General features: G+C 38.5%; 1 protein-coding gene across 1 annotated transcript in view; it reads right to left on the bottom strand.

Annotated features, from left to right (window-relative positions):
- The window catches only part of CYLC2 (cylicin 2), a 160,270-nt gene extending 147,824 nt beyond the window's left edge, over positions 1-12,446 (bottom strand). Inside the window, exon 1 of the mRNA XM_055579748.1 lies at positions 12,386-12,446. Coding sequence (XP_055435723.1) covers positions 12,386-12,446 — 61 coding nt within the window. The remainder of the gene's footprint in view (positions 1-12,385) is intronic.
- Positions 12,447-14,796: the final 2,350 nt, after the last annotated feature.

The raw sequence follows: 14,796 nt of genomic DNA, 5'->3' as shown, positions 1-14,796 counted from the left end.
TCCAGTTCTAAATGTTGTTTCCTGACCTGCATGCAAATTTCTCAAGAGGCAGGTCAGGTGGTCTGATATTCCCATCTCTTGAAGAATCTTCCAGAGTTTATTAGTCTGTAAAGCAGATATAGATGTTTTTCTGGAACTCTCTTGCTTTTTCCATGATCCAGCAGATGTTGGCAATTTGATCTCTGGTTCCTCTGCCTTTTCTAAAACCAGCTTGAACATCAGGAAGTTCACAGTTCACATATTGCTGAAGCCTGGCTTGGAGAATTTTGAGCATTACTTTACTAGTGTGTGAGATGAGTGCAATTGTGAGGTCGTTTGAGCATTCTTTGGCATTGCCTTTTTTTGGGATTGGAATGAAAACTGATCTTTTCCAGTCCTGTGGCCACTGCTGAGTTTTCCAAATTTGCTGGCATATTGAGTGCAGCACTTTCACATAATCATCCTGCAATCCCACCCCTTGGGCATATATCTGGAGAAAAACATTTTCTGAAAGGATGTATGCACCCCAGAGTTCACTGCAGCACTGTTTACAATAGCTGAGAGGTGAAAAGTCCATTTCTTTTTAAACTTGAAAAATAAAGGAAACTGAGACTCATTCTTGCCAATCACAATGTAAAGGAGAGCAGCAAATGAAAAGAAAAACGTTTTTGGCATAGATAAATCTGAGTGCATGACTTCATTAATTAAGCTGTAGGGAGCATCTAACACATGAAGAAAGTTTCTTACCATTTTTTCAAGCATTCTCTTTTTGCAAACAGTTTCTCTGCTCTCGCACTTTCTTCTAGGGAGTTATTTATCTGTGATAGCACAGATGACATCCTCCTGGGGTGAATAATTCAAACTGGCTAATGGGGCCATTTGGAGCATAACTCTGAACTCAAATCAGTTAATAGAATAGATCTTTGACTTGCCAATTTGGCAAGAGAGTCAAGTTTTAGTTGGAGAAAATAGATGCTGATGGATCACTTTAAATTTTAAAAAATACGCACTACTGTTTAAAAAGGATTGTCAAACAACATCTTCAATAACCCTTCAGTATGGTAATCTAGAGCTTCCCTGGTGGCTCAGATGGCAAAGCATCTGCCTACAATGCCAGACACCCGGGTTTGCTCCCTGGGTTGGGAACATCCCCTGGAGAAAGAAATGGCAACCCTTCTCCAGTACACTTGCCTGGAAAATTCCATGCACAGAGGAGCCTGGTGGGCTACAGTCCATGGGGTCGCAAAGAGTTGGACACAACTGAGCGACTTCACTTTCACTGTAATCTATAAAATGGGAAGGTCTATCTTTACTAGAAAGCTGTTAGGATTTTTTTAAATGTTTCTTTTGTTTATCTTTTTAAAGTTTTACAGAATTTCAGTCGGTGTACAATAAACTGCATTTATATACATTCCAGTTGGTTTTGACATATGTATATGCCTATAAAACCATCACCACAATCAAGATAATAATCATACTCACATGCTTGGGAAGTCTTCTTGTGAAATGCAATTCTTTTCACTCATCCCTCATGTTCTCAGGAACTTCTGGTCAAGTTTCTGTTACTAGAGATCAGTTTGTATCTGTCTGGAATTTTATATTAATAGTATTATTTACTGTTTACTCTCTTTTAACTTAGCATAATTATTTTGAGATTCATCCACATTATAGCATGTATCAGCAATTTGTTCCCATCTATTGTTGACTTGTACCCCACTGTATAGATATAACATTGTTTGTTTATTATTTCACCTGTTGGTGGATATTTTTATTGTTTCTAGTTTTATGGCTACTACAGGCATGTTCGGAGAAGGCAATGGCACCCTATTCCAGTACTCTTGCCTGGAAACTCCCATGGACGAGGAGCCTGGTAGGCTGCAGTCCATGGGGTCGCTAAGAGTCGGTCACAACTGAGCGACTTCACTTTCACTTTTCACTTTCATGCATTGGAGAAGGAAATGGCAACCCACTCCAGTGTTCTTGCCTGGAGAATCCCAGGGACGGGGGAGCCTGGTGGGCTGCCGTCTCTGGGGTCGCACAGAGTCAGGCACGACTGAGGCGACTTAGCAACCACAGCATAGGCATGTTAGGGATTTTTAAGTGTGAACTATTATGTTGCCTATTTATTTCCTATGATCTACACCACAAATTGATATAGTTATGGTTGTCACTCTAATGTTTAATGATCTCATATATTAACTGCATAGCCATTCATAACTTTTTAACATAATATGACGAAACTAAGTCAATGTTGTGGGTCAATCTTGATTTCATATTTTGAAACCTTTCAAAATTATTGAAAATTTTTTTAAAAAGGCAAAGGTAATAAGTTATTGGGCATTTCCTCTTTTTTTTTTTTTTTTTTTTCCAATTTTACCTTTGCATCTGTTAACACATTAAAGGAAATGTTGCACCCTATGGCTGCATGAGTGCACAGTCGTGTCCGACTCTTTGTGCCCCCAAGGACTATAGCCCTTCAATCTCCTACATCTATGAGATTTTCCAGGCAAGAATACTACAGTGGGTTACCATTTCCTACTCCAGGGGATCTTCCTAACCTAGGGAATGAACTCATGTCTCTTACATCTCCTACATTGACAGGCAGATTCTTTACCACTGCACCACATGAGAAGCCCTATACATAACTGGAAAACCAAAGATATTATTTATATACTAGGGCAGTTATTCTGTTCAAGCTGGTTTTAGAAAAGGCAGAGGAACCAGAGATCAAATTGCCAACATTTGCTGGATCATGGAAAAAGCAAGAAAGTTCCAGAAAAACATCTAGTTCTGCTTTATTGACTATACCAAAGCCTTTGACTGTGTGGATCCCAATAAACTGTGGAAGATTCTTCAAGAGATGGGAATACCAGACCACCTGACTTGCCTCTTGAGAAACCTATATGCAGGTCAGGAAGCAACAGTTAGAAATGGACATGGAATAATAGACTGGTTCCAAATAGGAAAAGGAGTACATCAAGGCTGTATACTGTCACCCTGCTTATTTAACTTATATGCAGAGTACATCATGAGAAACACTGGCCTGGAAGAAGCACAAGCTGGAATCAAGATTTCCGGGAGAAATATCAATAACCTCAGATATGCAGATGACACCACCCTTATGGCAGAAAGTGAAGAGGAACTCAAAAGCCTCTTGATGAAAGTGAAAGTGGAGAGTAAAAAAGTTGACTTAAAGCTCAACATTCAGAAAACGAAGATCATGGCATCTAGTCCCATCACTTCATGGGAAATAGATGGGGAAACAGGGGAAACAGTGTCAGACTTTATTTTCTTGGGCTCCAAAATCACTGCAGATGGTGACTGCAGCCATGAAATTAAAAGATGCTTACTCCTTGGAAGGAAAGTTATGACCAACCTAGATAGCATATTCAAAAGCAGAGACATTACTTTGCCAACAAAGATCTGTCTAGTCAAGGCTATGGTTTTTCCAGTTGTCATGTATGGATGTGAGAATTGGACTGTGAAGAAAGCTGAGCACCAAAGAATTGATGCTCTTGAACTGTGGTGTTGGAGAAGACTGTTGAGAGTCCCTTGGACTGCAAGGAGATCCAACCAGTCCATTCTGAGGGAGATCAACCCTGGCTGTTCTTTGGAAGGAATGATGCTAAAGCTGAAACTCCAATACTTTGACTACCTCATGCGAAGAGTTGACTCATTGGAAAAGACTCTGATAATGGGAGGGATTGGGGGCAGGAGGAGAAGGGGACGACAGAGGATGACATGGCTGGATGGCATCACTGACTCGATGGACATGAGTCTCAGTGAACTCCGGGAGTTGGTGATGGACAGGGAGGCCTGGCGTGCTGCAATTCATGGGGTCGCAAAGAGTCCAACATGACTGAGTGACTGAACTGAACTGAACTAAACCTAGGAAAAATGAAGGTTTTTGTTTTTTTTTTTCCTAATATTTGCACGGCATGCAAATTTCGAGTTGATGATGATCACAGTAGATGCAATAGATGACTTCATTATTATTTGTTATTGTGACTACTGTAAAAATTATTTAAACATATTTTTATATAAGTAAGTATATAGCTTGTAATTTAATTTAGCAATATTAAGTTCACAGTAACCTTGACAAAAACGTATTATTTATATGTGTGTATTTATTCAGTTCAGTTAAGTTCAGTCACTAATTCATATCTGACTCTTTGTGACTCTATGGACTGCAGAATGCCATGCTTCCCTGTCGATCACCAACTCTTGGAGCCTACAACCTCATGTCCATTGCCTTGATCAGTCAGTCAGTTCAGTCGCTTAATCGTGTCCAACTCTTTGCAACCCCATGAACTGTAGCATGCCAGGCCTGCATGCCATCACCAACTCCCGGAGTTTACCCAGATTCATGTCCATTGAGTTGGTGATGCCATCCAACCATCTCATCCTCTGTTGTCCCCTTCTCCTCCTGCCTTCAATATTTTCTAGCATCAGGGTCTTTTCAAATGAGTCAGCTCTTCGCCTTAGGTGACCAAAATATTGGAGTTTCAGCTTCCACATCAGTCCTTCCAATGAACACCCAGGACTGATCTCTTTTTGGATGGACTGGTTGTATCTCCATGCAGTCCAAGGGACTCTCAAGAGTCTTCTCCAACACCATAGTTCAAAAGCATCAATTCTTCTCCCATACATTACTACTGGAAAAACCATAGTTTTGACTAGACAGACCTTCATTGGCAAAGTAATGCCTCTGCTTTTTAATATGCTATCTAGGTTGGTCATAGCTTTTCTTCCAAGGAGCAAGTGTTTTTTAATGTCATGGCTTCAGTCACCATCTGCAGTGATTTTTTAGCCCCCCCCAAAATAAAGTCTGTCATTGTTCCCTTTGTTCCCCAATCTATTTGCCATGAAATGATGAAACTAGATGCCATGATCTTAATTTTCTGAATGGTGAGTTTTAAGCCAACTTCTTCACTCTCTTCTTTGGCTTTCATCAAGAAGCTCTTTAGTTCTTCTTTACTTTCTGCTATAAGGTTGATGTCATCTGCGTATCTGAGGTTACTGATATTTCTCCCAGCAATCTTGATTTCAGCTTGAGTTTCATCCCAACCCAGCATTTCTCACAATGTACTCTACATGTAAGTTAAATAAGCATGGTGAAATATACAGCCTTGACGTACTCCTTTCCTGATTTGGAACCAGTTTGTTTTCCATGTATTTATTAATTTACTAATTTATTTATTTAACTTCACTGGGTCTAGTTACAACACATGGGATCTTCAGTCATGGTTGTGGGATGTGGGATCTATAGTTGCAGCATGTGGAATCTAGTTCCCAAGCTAGGAATTGAAATCAGGTCCCCTGCATTGGGCACACAGAGTCTCAGCCACTGAACCACCAGGGAAGTCCTGGCAAAAGAAATATTTTTGGTGTATAGATAGAAAAATGACTAAAACCCTAACTGGAGTGAAAGAGAGACTCCATATAAGCTGCTGTATAGTTTAAGATTATAAGCAATTTAGGGACATAGGGAATATATGTATGTATATGTGTATGGACGGATATATATATATATATATACATATATATATGCCATGCTTTGTTGTTCAGTGTATCTGACTCTTTTTGACCCTGTGAGCTGTAGCTCTCCAAGCTCCTCTGTCCATGGGGATTCTCCAGGCAAGAATACTTGAGTGGGTTGCCATGCTCTCCTCCAGGGGATCTTCCCAACCCAGGGCTCGAACTCAGGTCTCCACATTACAAGCAGATTCTTTACTGTCTGAGCACCAAGGAAGCCCAAGAATACTGGAGTGGGTAGCTTATCCCTTCTCCAGGGGAACTTCCTGACCCAGGAATCAAACTAGGGTCTCCTGAATTGTAGGCAGATTCTCTACCACCTGAGCTACCAGGGAAGCCATATTTGGCTTTCTAAATCCATTTCTCCATTCTTTCTATGACTCAAGTCACATTGGATCATCCACCATTTCCCGAAGTATTGCCATTCACTTCTCTCTGCTTCAGCATTTGTGTTCCTCCTGATTACTCAGCCCTGAGTCATTTTATTTATCATTATGGGAAAACAATTTATTGTCACATATAGGAATCTGCTACTTTAATAGCTGTGATTTTGAAATCCTATGTAGTAGGTGCAGAGTTTCTACCACCTTGAATATGATTAATAAATGCTATTTTTCATCTTTGTTTATTTATTTTTAAACAGTTTTTATGGTTTTCAATCTGTATGGCTGTTCACTAGAATAACTTTCTGTTATTAATATTTCTATGCTCATAGCTAAACCACATCTGCCTTTTTCTTTTATTGTTAAGTATGGCATGCGGTTGAATTCTAGCAAAAAAAAAATATATATTTATTCATGTTATAGACCTGGTCCCTAAATAACCTTCATGGGCTTTTTCACCATTTTGATTCCATTTTCCCCTTTGTACTGGTGACATACGATATCCCAAGTGACCTTGGAAACCATATATTCACAATAGCAGGGCTTCAATCAGCCTGCATCATTGAATGACCACAGAATTTCCTCTCCCTCCACATCAATGATCAGTATCATCCTTCTGAAACTTTAATTGTAAGGATCTGGGATATGTGTGAAATCTATACTATATCATGTATCACCAAACCTATTTATTCATTCAGCAGCTGTTTGCTGATTGCCAGGTATCGGCCAGCTATTGTGTTTTGCAGTGACATATAATGCTTACTGTATAGCAGAGATTAATATAGCACTTATGCATAAATTCTTTTAATCATACTTCAGCCCTGGAAAATGACTGCCATCATCCTTATCTTACAAAAGAAGAGTCTAGGATCACAGAGAATTTATATCACCTGCCATAGTTTACACAGCTGATGGATGGCAAGACCAAGCCAGCCCTCTAGAGCCCATGATTATAATCTTAGTGCTATGTTGCCTCACATGTTCTGATTAATGTGATTAGCAGTAAACAACAACACAAAACAGCCTGTCCATAGACTCTCAAACACTTGAGACATAAAAATTAAATGGATGATACAGAATTAGACCCTGAAAAGGCAAAGAAAAATATAATGGACAATATTATGACAATTTCAAAGATTTAAATATGGATGATTGATTAAATAAAAATCAATGCTAAATTTCCTTATTTTGTATTTTTTTAATAATTTTGGTGGGAAGTATAAGTACTATACTGACTTCTGGAGATAGATATAGGTATATAGAGAGAATAATAAAGAAAAAGCAAACAGACAAAATGCAAACAACTGTTGAATCATAATAAAGGATATATAGGAATTCTTGAATTCCTTCAACTTCTCTTTGGTTTATTTAAAATTATAATAAAAAGAAAAAAATACCACAAAAGGTTTTTTTTAAAAAAAATCAATATGTACTTTGAAAAAAAAAAAGTAGAGAGAATGTTGGGAAATCTATTTCAGGAAGAATAGAGCTATGTGAAGCTGTGTGAAGGAACATGTGATGGGAAGATGTGCAGTGAGAAACAGAAGCATAAAGGTGCTAAGTAATGCCTTTGAGGAATTGCAAAAACTTTTTTACTACTAAAGCAGAGAGAGTATCAAGGAGTGACACATTAGGCAGGAGTCAGGGTTTTATAAATAATGTTAAGATACTTGAATTACTTTATAAGAGTAAAATGGAATAAAACTGTTTGGGACAAGTGCGTGATATGATCTGATTTACATTTAAAAATATAATTTGTGTATAGGGAAGGTTGTAATGGAGATAGAATAGGAAGTAAGGAGAAGGCAATGGCAACCCACTCCAGTACTCTTGCCTGGAGAATCCCATGGACGCAGGAGCCTGGTGGGCTGCCGTCTACGGGGTCGCACAGAGTCGGACACGACTGAAGCAACTTAGCAGCAGCAGCAGCAGCAAGGAGAACTCATAGAAAACACTACAGTAACTCAAGTGTAGATGGTGGCTTGGCCTGGACTGGTTGTGGTGAAGGTGATGATAAACAGAAACAAATGGCATATGCTTAAAGTCCAGTGTATAGGCATTTTCCATGTATTGCATGATGCATGGATAAGTGCATAGCGGAATGGAATGCCATCAAGAGTCAGCACCTGCACTGTAGCCCAATGATCTCAGTGAGCCATCTGTGGGTGTCTTTTCCATTAATATCTAAATTGCATTCTTAGACTACATTTTTCTCTTAAGATTACAAAAATCCAGCACCTCCTCAGTACTACTGAAGGACCATTAAAAAGCCTATTTTTTAACTAGTTACTACTTTTTGAATGTCATTTTAAATTGCCATGCAGTGCTTTTCATTCTGGAGAAGGAAATGGCAACCCAACCCAGTACTCTTGCCTGGAAAATCCCTTCAAACTTCACATCAGATGGCCAAAGTATTGGAGTCTCAGCTTCAACATCAGGCCCTCCAATGAACACCCAGGACTTATCTCCCTTAGGATGGCCTGGTTGGATCTCCTTGCAGCCCAAGGGACTCTCAAGAGTCTTCTCCAACACCACAGTTCAAAAGCATCAATTCCTTGGCGCTCAGCTTTCTTAATAGTCCAACTGTCATATCCACACATGACTACTGGAAAAACCATAGCCTTGACTAGACAGATCTTTGTTGGCAAAGTAATATCTCTGCTTTTTAATATGATGTCTAAATTGGTCATAACTTTTCTGTCAAGGAGCAAGCATCTTTTAATTTTATGGCTGCAGTCACCATCTGCAGTGATTTTTGAGCCCAAAAAAATAAAGTCTGCCACTGTTTCCACTGTTTCTTCATATATTTGCCATGAAATGATGGGACTGGATGCCATAAGCTTTAAGCCAACTTTTTCACTCTCCTCTTTCACTTTCATCAAGATGCTCTTTAGTTCTTCTTCACTTTCTGCAATAGGGTGGTGTTATCTGCAAGTTTTTAATATTTCTGAGGTTATTGATATTTCTCCCAGCAATCTTGATTCCAGCTTGTGCTTCATCCTGCCCAACATTTCTCATGATGTACTCTGCATATAAGTTAAATAAGCAGGGTGACAGTATACAGCCTTGATGTACTCCTTTTCCTATTTGGAACAAGTCTGTTTTTTCATGTCCAGTTCCAACTGTTGCTTCCTGACCTGCATACAGGTTTCTCAAGAGGCAGGTCAGGTGGTCTGGTTTTCCCATCTCTTTCAGAATTTCCACAGTTCATTATAATCTACACAGTCAAAGGCTTTGGCATAGTCAATAAAGTAGAAATAGATATATTTCTGGAACTCTCTTGCTTTTTCGATGACCCAGCAGATGTTGGCAATTTGATGTCTGATTCCTAAGAACCTCTCAATGGAAGCCCAAATCCACTGTCCGCATAAAAACTTTAGCATCCAGAAATGGAACTTTTATACCACTGAATGCAAGTTTGCTGCCCAATGTCTACAAATCCACCACTCCAGAATAGAATTTTGCTTTGTTTTGTATATTGAAAAAGCAGGCAGTGCCACAGTCCCACTTCCCCTTTCTCACACACACGCATACATGCACGCCCCTGCACAGTCATGTAGTCCTACGCTCCAAAGTTAGTGTCAAAGATTTACCTCTGGTAGCACAAAGAATTTTTAGCATTTGTGATTGTTTTGTCTTCTGAATGCTTCAAAGATAGCAGATAAAAATTTTACATATGGCTTAAAATCCCTTTTAAAAGTCTACAGTGAAAAAGATTCTCAGTAACACTTGCACTATTTTTAATTCTAGAACAAATCCTAGTGATAGTTTTCAACATATTAGATAAAGAAAATGTTGAATAAATGTGTGGAATATTTGTAATTTGATAGCATGAATACTCCATTTCTATTTAGTCATGAAAATCATTGAAACTATGTAGAAGACAAGAAGATAAAAGAACAGCAGGCCCCGGCAAGGACCACAAAAGAAAATTATAATTATTGATAAACTGGTTTCTATAAGGCATGAGACTCTTGGAAAAAGTCCAGAGGGCACAGTTCACAGTCTTGAAAACAAGGTATGATCCTAGAGTCAGAAAACCGACCCCAGACTTTTTCTTAACTGGCATCTCATAGTCACATGTTTTACGTATCTGGTGGAAAATCTATAGATAAAAATATTAGTCTAGTTACTGATTTTTTATTGATTACTGTTTCTTAGTTACTCAGTGGTTAATGATCAGTTTGTTCTTTGGCCCTGAAGGCCACATGAGTTATAGCTTAACTCCCTGCATATTCTTTCCTTCATGGCTGAAAGTATAATAAAGCTGACTTGGATTCAGTTTCAGCACCTTCACCTTGGAGCGGTGTTGGTCCCCTGATCCTCCCTTTTCACTGAATTCTTGTGTCTTGTTTCTCATCCTCTTACAGTGTTGTGCTTTCAGAAACCCTGCTTGTCGAGCCGATCTCGACAAAACTGATAGGAATTTGAACTGCTACTCCCAAGCAGCAGATAATATACACTCAACAATTTTGCAACTATGTGATCCTGTGTTGTCTGTCATCCCAAATATTCATAGGTTTTTGTACCTTTGGTAAGTATGAACATGATAGAAAGGTATAAATATATTTTACCAGTTTCAATTACAGAATTTAAAAGACTGATGATGATAGTGTTCATATTACTGTATGAACTGTGACTATAATAGGCTCCTGATCAGAGTCCCATTGAATTAGCTTTCTATAGCTCTTCAACTCTGGACTCATGGATGCTACAGTGCTACATGTTAGTCATATCCTGGTGCATTGGGTATGGTATTCCTCATTGGAAAGGACAAGAGAAAATTAGGGAACACAATCAATGCTACTTCTATATATATTGGTCTTGTCAGAATAGGATATAATCAGTGAGCCAGCACTTTGCTGATTTGTCACTGCCATCTTCATTCAATTGTAGCAGCAATGTCATTTCCTAAAAAGAAATCTGAGGATCAATATAACTACTAATAATTTTGACTCACCTACAGCTAACCTGCACTGTGAGTTGGATCTGCTTTATTATAGTCACTGACAGATTAGAAAACTTGGAATTGAATCTGCACTATGCCAGAGCAACTAGAAAATGTAAGGAAAAAAATCTAGAAAAATGTCTTGCCATGATCCATAGCAAAGAGCCTGAATGTTCACAACAAATAAGTTGTTGTTTTAATCATACAATATGTTATTTTAGGTAAAAACAGTTGTATTCAAAAATAATGGTCTTCATTACTGTATATAACTTTGCTCAGTTGTGTGACAGCCTAAATGGAAGGGGGGTTTGAAAGGGAGTGTCTACATATATATGTTGGCTGAGTCACTTTGCTGTATCCTGAGACTATTACAATATTGTTAACCAACTATATTCCAATATAAAATAAAAATTTATATTACAGTTCTTTAAAACTAAAAAAAAATAAGCTCTTCAACACAATAATAATGGGTAAATGGAATCTTTGGGAGAAAACATTCATTTATTGTCTTGGTGGTAATGATTTCATGAATGTATCCTTATCCCCAAAGTCTTTGAGTTGTGTATATTAAATATGTACAGCTTTCACAAGTCAATCATCAATAAAATGGTTTTAAATAATCTATGTTTTAGCAGAAATTTCAAAGATCCTCATTTCCTCCCTTATTTTTACCCAACTAGGTGTCTTACAATATGTATAAACTATTTTCTATCTTACCAGGTGTCCTAAGTTTTCCAAGAGTATATTATTTATATGAAAGTGGCTAAAACACTTCATTTAAGTAGAGCTGCTCACTCAATAAAGTTAACTTTATCAAAAGTATTATTTATGAAAGAATGGCATATTTACATGACATAAATTAACTTATATGGAATTTATTTCTGTTCAAGCATAAAAACTCCAGCAATTTCCTGTATGGTATCTAATTATAGTTTTTATTTAAATATTAGAATTCTGTAGTGTCTTTCTACTGTAGAGTTATGCATGCTTATGATGATAAATAAAAAGTGTTGCTTTAAAAAAGAATGGTCTTAAAGAGATAATAGCTCAGTTAATTTTTATAGATTGTCATCAGTATGGCACTAAATATGTATATTTTTGTTTCATAATTTAAAGTGAATATTTGCCATTTCTCATGAAGATTTAATTTTATCCAATGTATGTATTACTGATCCTTTCCATTAGGGCCCCTATAAGGGTCCTCCTGCCCTGAGTTGTTCAGAACTTTAGGAGACCGAGCTCAGTTCAGAAGAAAAGGAAAGTTGTATTCTTTTGATATTTTAGTTTTATTGAACTATATGTGACTTAAAATGTTGTGTTAGTTTCAAGTGTACAGCAAAGTGATTCAGTTATGCATATACATATATTCATTCTTTTTAAGATTTTCTCATATAGGTTATCACAGAATAAATGGGAAGATATGTCTACCATATAGAGTATGCGCTTTCCCCAGCTGCCAGGCGAATTTATAGGGATCTTATAATTGGGAAAGGGGCAGAGTTCTCCTAGATAGGGTACAGCTGTGGTGTCATGCACTCACGCTCCAGATAACAGCGCAGGCGCATCATCTCAGGGCACAACCTCTGGCATCCTGCAGCCATTTTGGATTGAGTGCTGAGGACAGCTTCTGCATGCGGCTCCAGAGCTGAGGTGTAGGCAGCCGTTTCACTCTATGAACTGTGTCTCAAGTCCTGGGTGAGAGGCTCGTGGAAGTAGCACCCTATGAACAAGTGCAACTGGACTAATGGCAAAGGAGAAAAGGTTCTATCTATAGTATGAAAACTTTTGGCATATTTTGGGAGGGAGGCAAAATTTACTTTCAAAACTTCACCTGCAGTATTTGAAAGGTTAGAATTGTTTTCTTCTTTTAAAATTATTCCTGGTGTTTCCCAGTCTTTACAAGCCTATTAAATCCCATTTTCATGAACACTACAAAACATATTTAGCTAGGGACCCATCTACTTTTAATAAAAAGTTTAACATTTCATCAGGATCTCATATGTAATCATTTTCAACAATCTTTGGGGAATTATTTTCTTTACATATCCATGCTAGATATTACATATTATAGTCACTACATGTCTATTGCCAGATTCCTCTTATACCTTTACATATCATCACATCTCTGTAATAGTAATGTCCTGGAGAAATGCCTTTCCTAGGCTTGGTACTACTTTCACATCAGATCAGATCAGATCAGTCACTCAGTCGTGTCCGACTCTTTGCAACCCTATGAATCGCAGCATGCCAGGCCTCCCTGTCCATCACCAACTCCTGGAGTTCATCCAGACTCATGTCCATCGTGTCAGTGATGCCATCCAGCCATCTCATCCTCTGTCGTCCCCTTCTCCTCTTGCCCCCAATCCCTCCCAGAATCAGTCTTTTCCAATGAGTCAACTCTTCACATGAGGTGGCCAAAGTACTGGAGTTTCAGCTTTAGCATCATTCCTTCCAAAGAAATCCCAGGGCTGCTCTCCTTCAGAATGGACTGGTTGAATCTCCTTGCAGGCCAAGGGACTCTCAAGAGTCTTCTCCAACACCACAGTTCAAAAGCATCAATTCTTCGGCGCTCAGCCTTCTTCACAGTCCAGCTCTCACATCCATACATGACCACTGGAAAAACCATAGCCTTGACTAGACGAACCTTTGTTGGCAAAGTAATGTCTCTGCTTTTGAATATGCTATCTAGGTTGGTCATAACTTTCCTTCCAAGGAGTAAGTGTCTTTTAATTTCATGGCTGCAGTCACTATCTGCAGTGATTTTGCAGCCCAGAAAAAATAAAGTCTGACACTGTTTCCCCATCTATTTCCCATGAAGTGATGGGACCAGATGCCATGATCTTCGTTTTCTGAAATGTTGAGTTTTAAGCCAGCTTTTTCACTCCCCACTTTCACTTTCATCAAGAGGCTTTTTAGTTCCTCTTCACTTTCTGCCATAAGGGTGGTGTCATCTGCATATCTGAGGTTATTGATATTTCTCCCGGCAATCTTGATTCCAGCTTGTGCTTCTTCCAGTCCAGCATTTCTCATGATATACTCTGCATATAAGTTAAATAAGCAGGGTGTCAATATACAGCCTTGACGTACTCCTTTTCCTATTTGGAACCAGTCTGTTGTTCCATGTCCAGTTCTAACTGTTGCTTCCTGACCTGCATACAAATTTCTCAAGAGGCAGATCAGGTGGTCTGGTATTCCCATCTCTTTCAGAATTTTCCATAGTTTATAGCGGTTTCATTTCAACTACAGTCTTACCTTTATTACTGGAGGTAATTGCTGAGATTAGATTATCACTTGAAATAGTATGTTATTAAGTTTCTGAGATAAGGTAAGGGAAGTACAATGTCTACCTATGGCCAGGCCTGCAGCTAGGAAGCCCTGACTCATCATCGCAGAACCCTGACAGGTGTGGCACTGCCTAATCAGAGAGGCTCCATGGGGCTGAGCCTGTCTCCCAAAACATGTGGTACCAATAAGCCTATCCCTGTTAATGGATTCAGTCTTCTCTGCATGAGGCCTACAGACAACAAATGTTTTCCCTCAAGTTTGAATCGGATACCTTTCTCCTCAGTCCTCATTTTCCTGTCCAAATACTGAACTCCCATTGAGATAACTGATGCTATTTGTGGCCCGCATTTTCAAAGGGACCTTTATCTCTAGAGGAAAGGACATTGGCAGACAAGTGGTAAACTATGCTATGAGCAGAAAGCACACACATGAAATTCATTTATGTTCTTAAAAAGAGGTTAAGACAAAACGGCGGAGACTGGTTGTCAAGGTACTCACAACTTTTAATCAAAATCTATTCTCCCTCTAAATTAGTGCACAAATCATTGAAAAATACTAATCCTTAACATTTTCCTGACATATCGGTTCATTATAATTGAGTTTTTAGAAGTTCCCTAATGAGCAGACACACTGTTATATACTGAAGAAAATAATTATATTCAATAT

This window comes from Bubalus kerabau, chromosome 4 (assembly GCF_029407905.1).
Source record: "Bubalus kerabau isolate K-KA32 ecotype Philippines breed swamp buffalo chromosome 4, PCC_UOA_SB_1v2, whole genome shotgun sequence".
Classification (NCBI taxonomy): Eukaryota; Metazoa; Chordata; class Mammalia; order Artiodactyla; family Bovidae; genus Bubalus; species Bubalus kerabau.
This window is presented reverse-complemented; position numbering and strand designations above follow the sequence as displayed.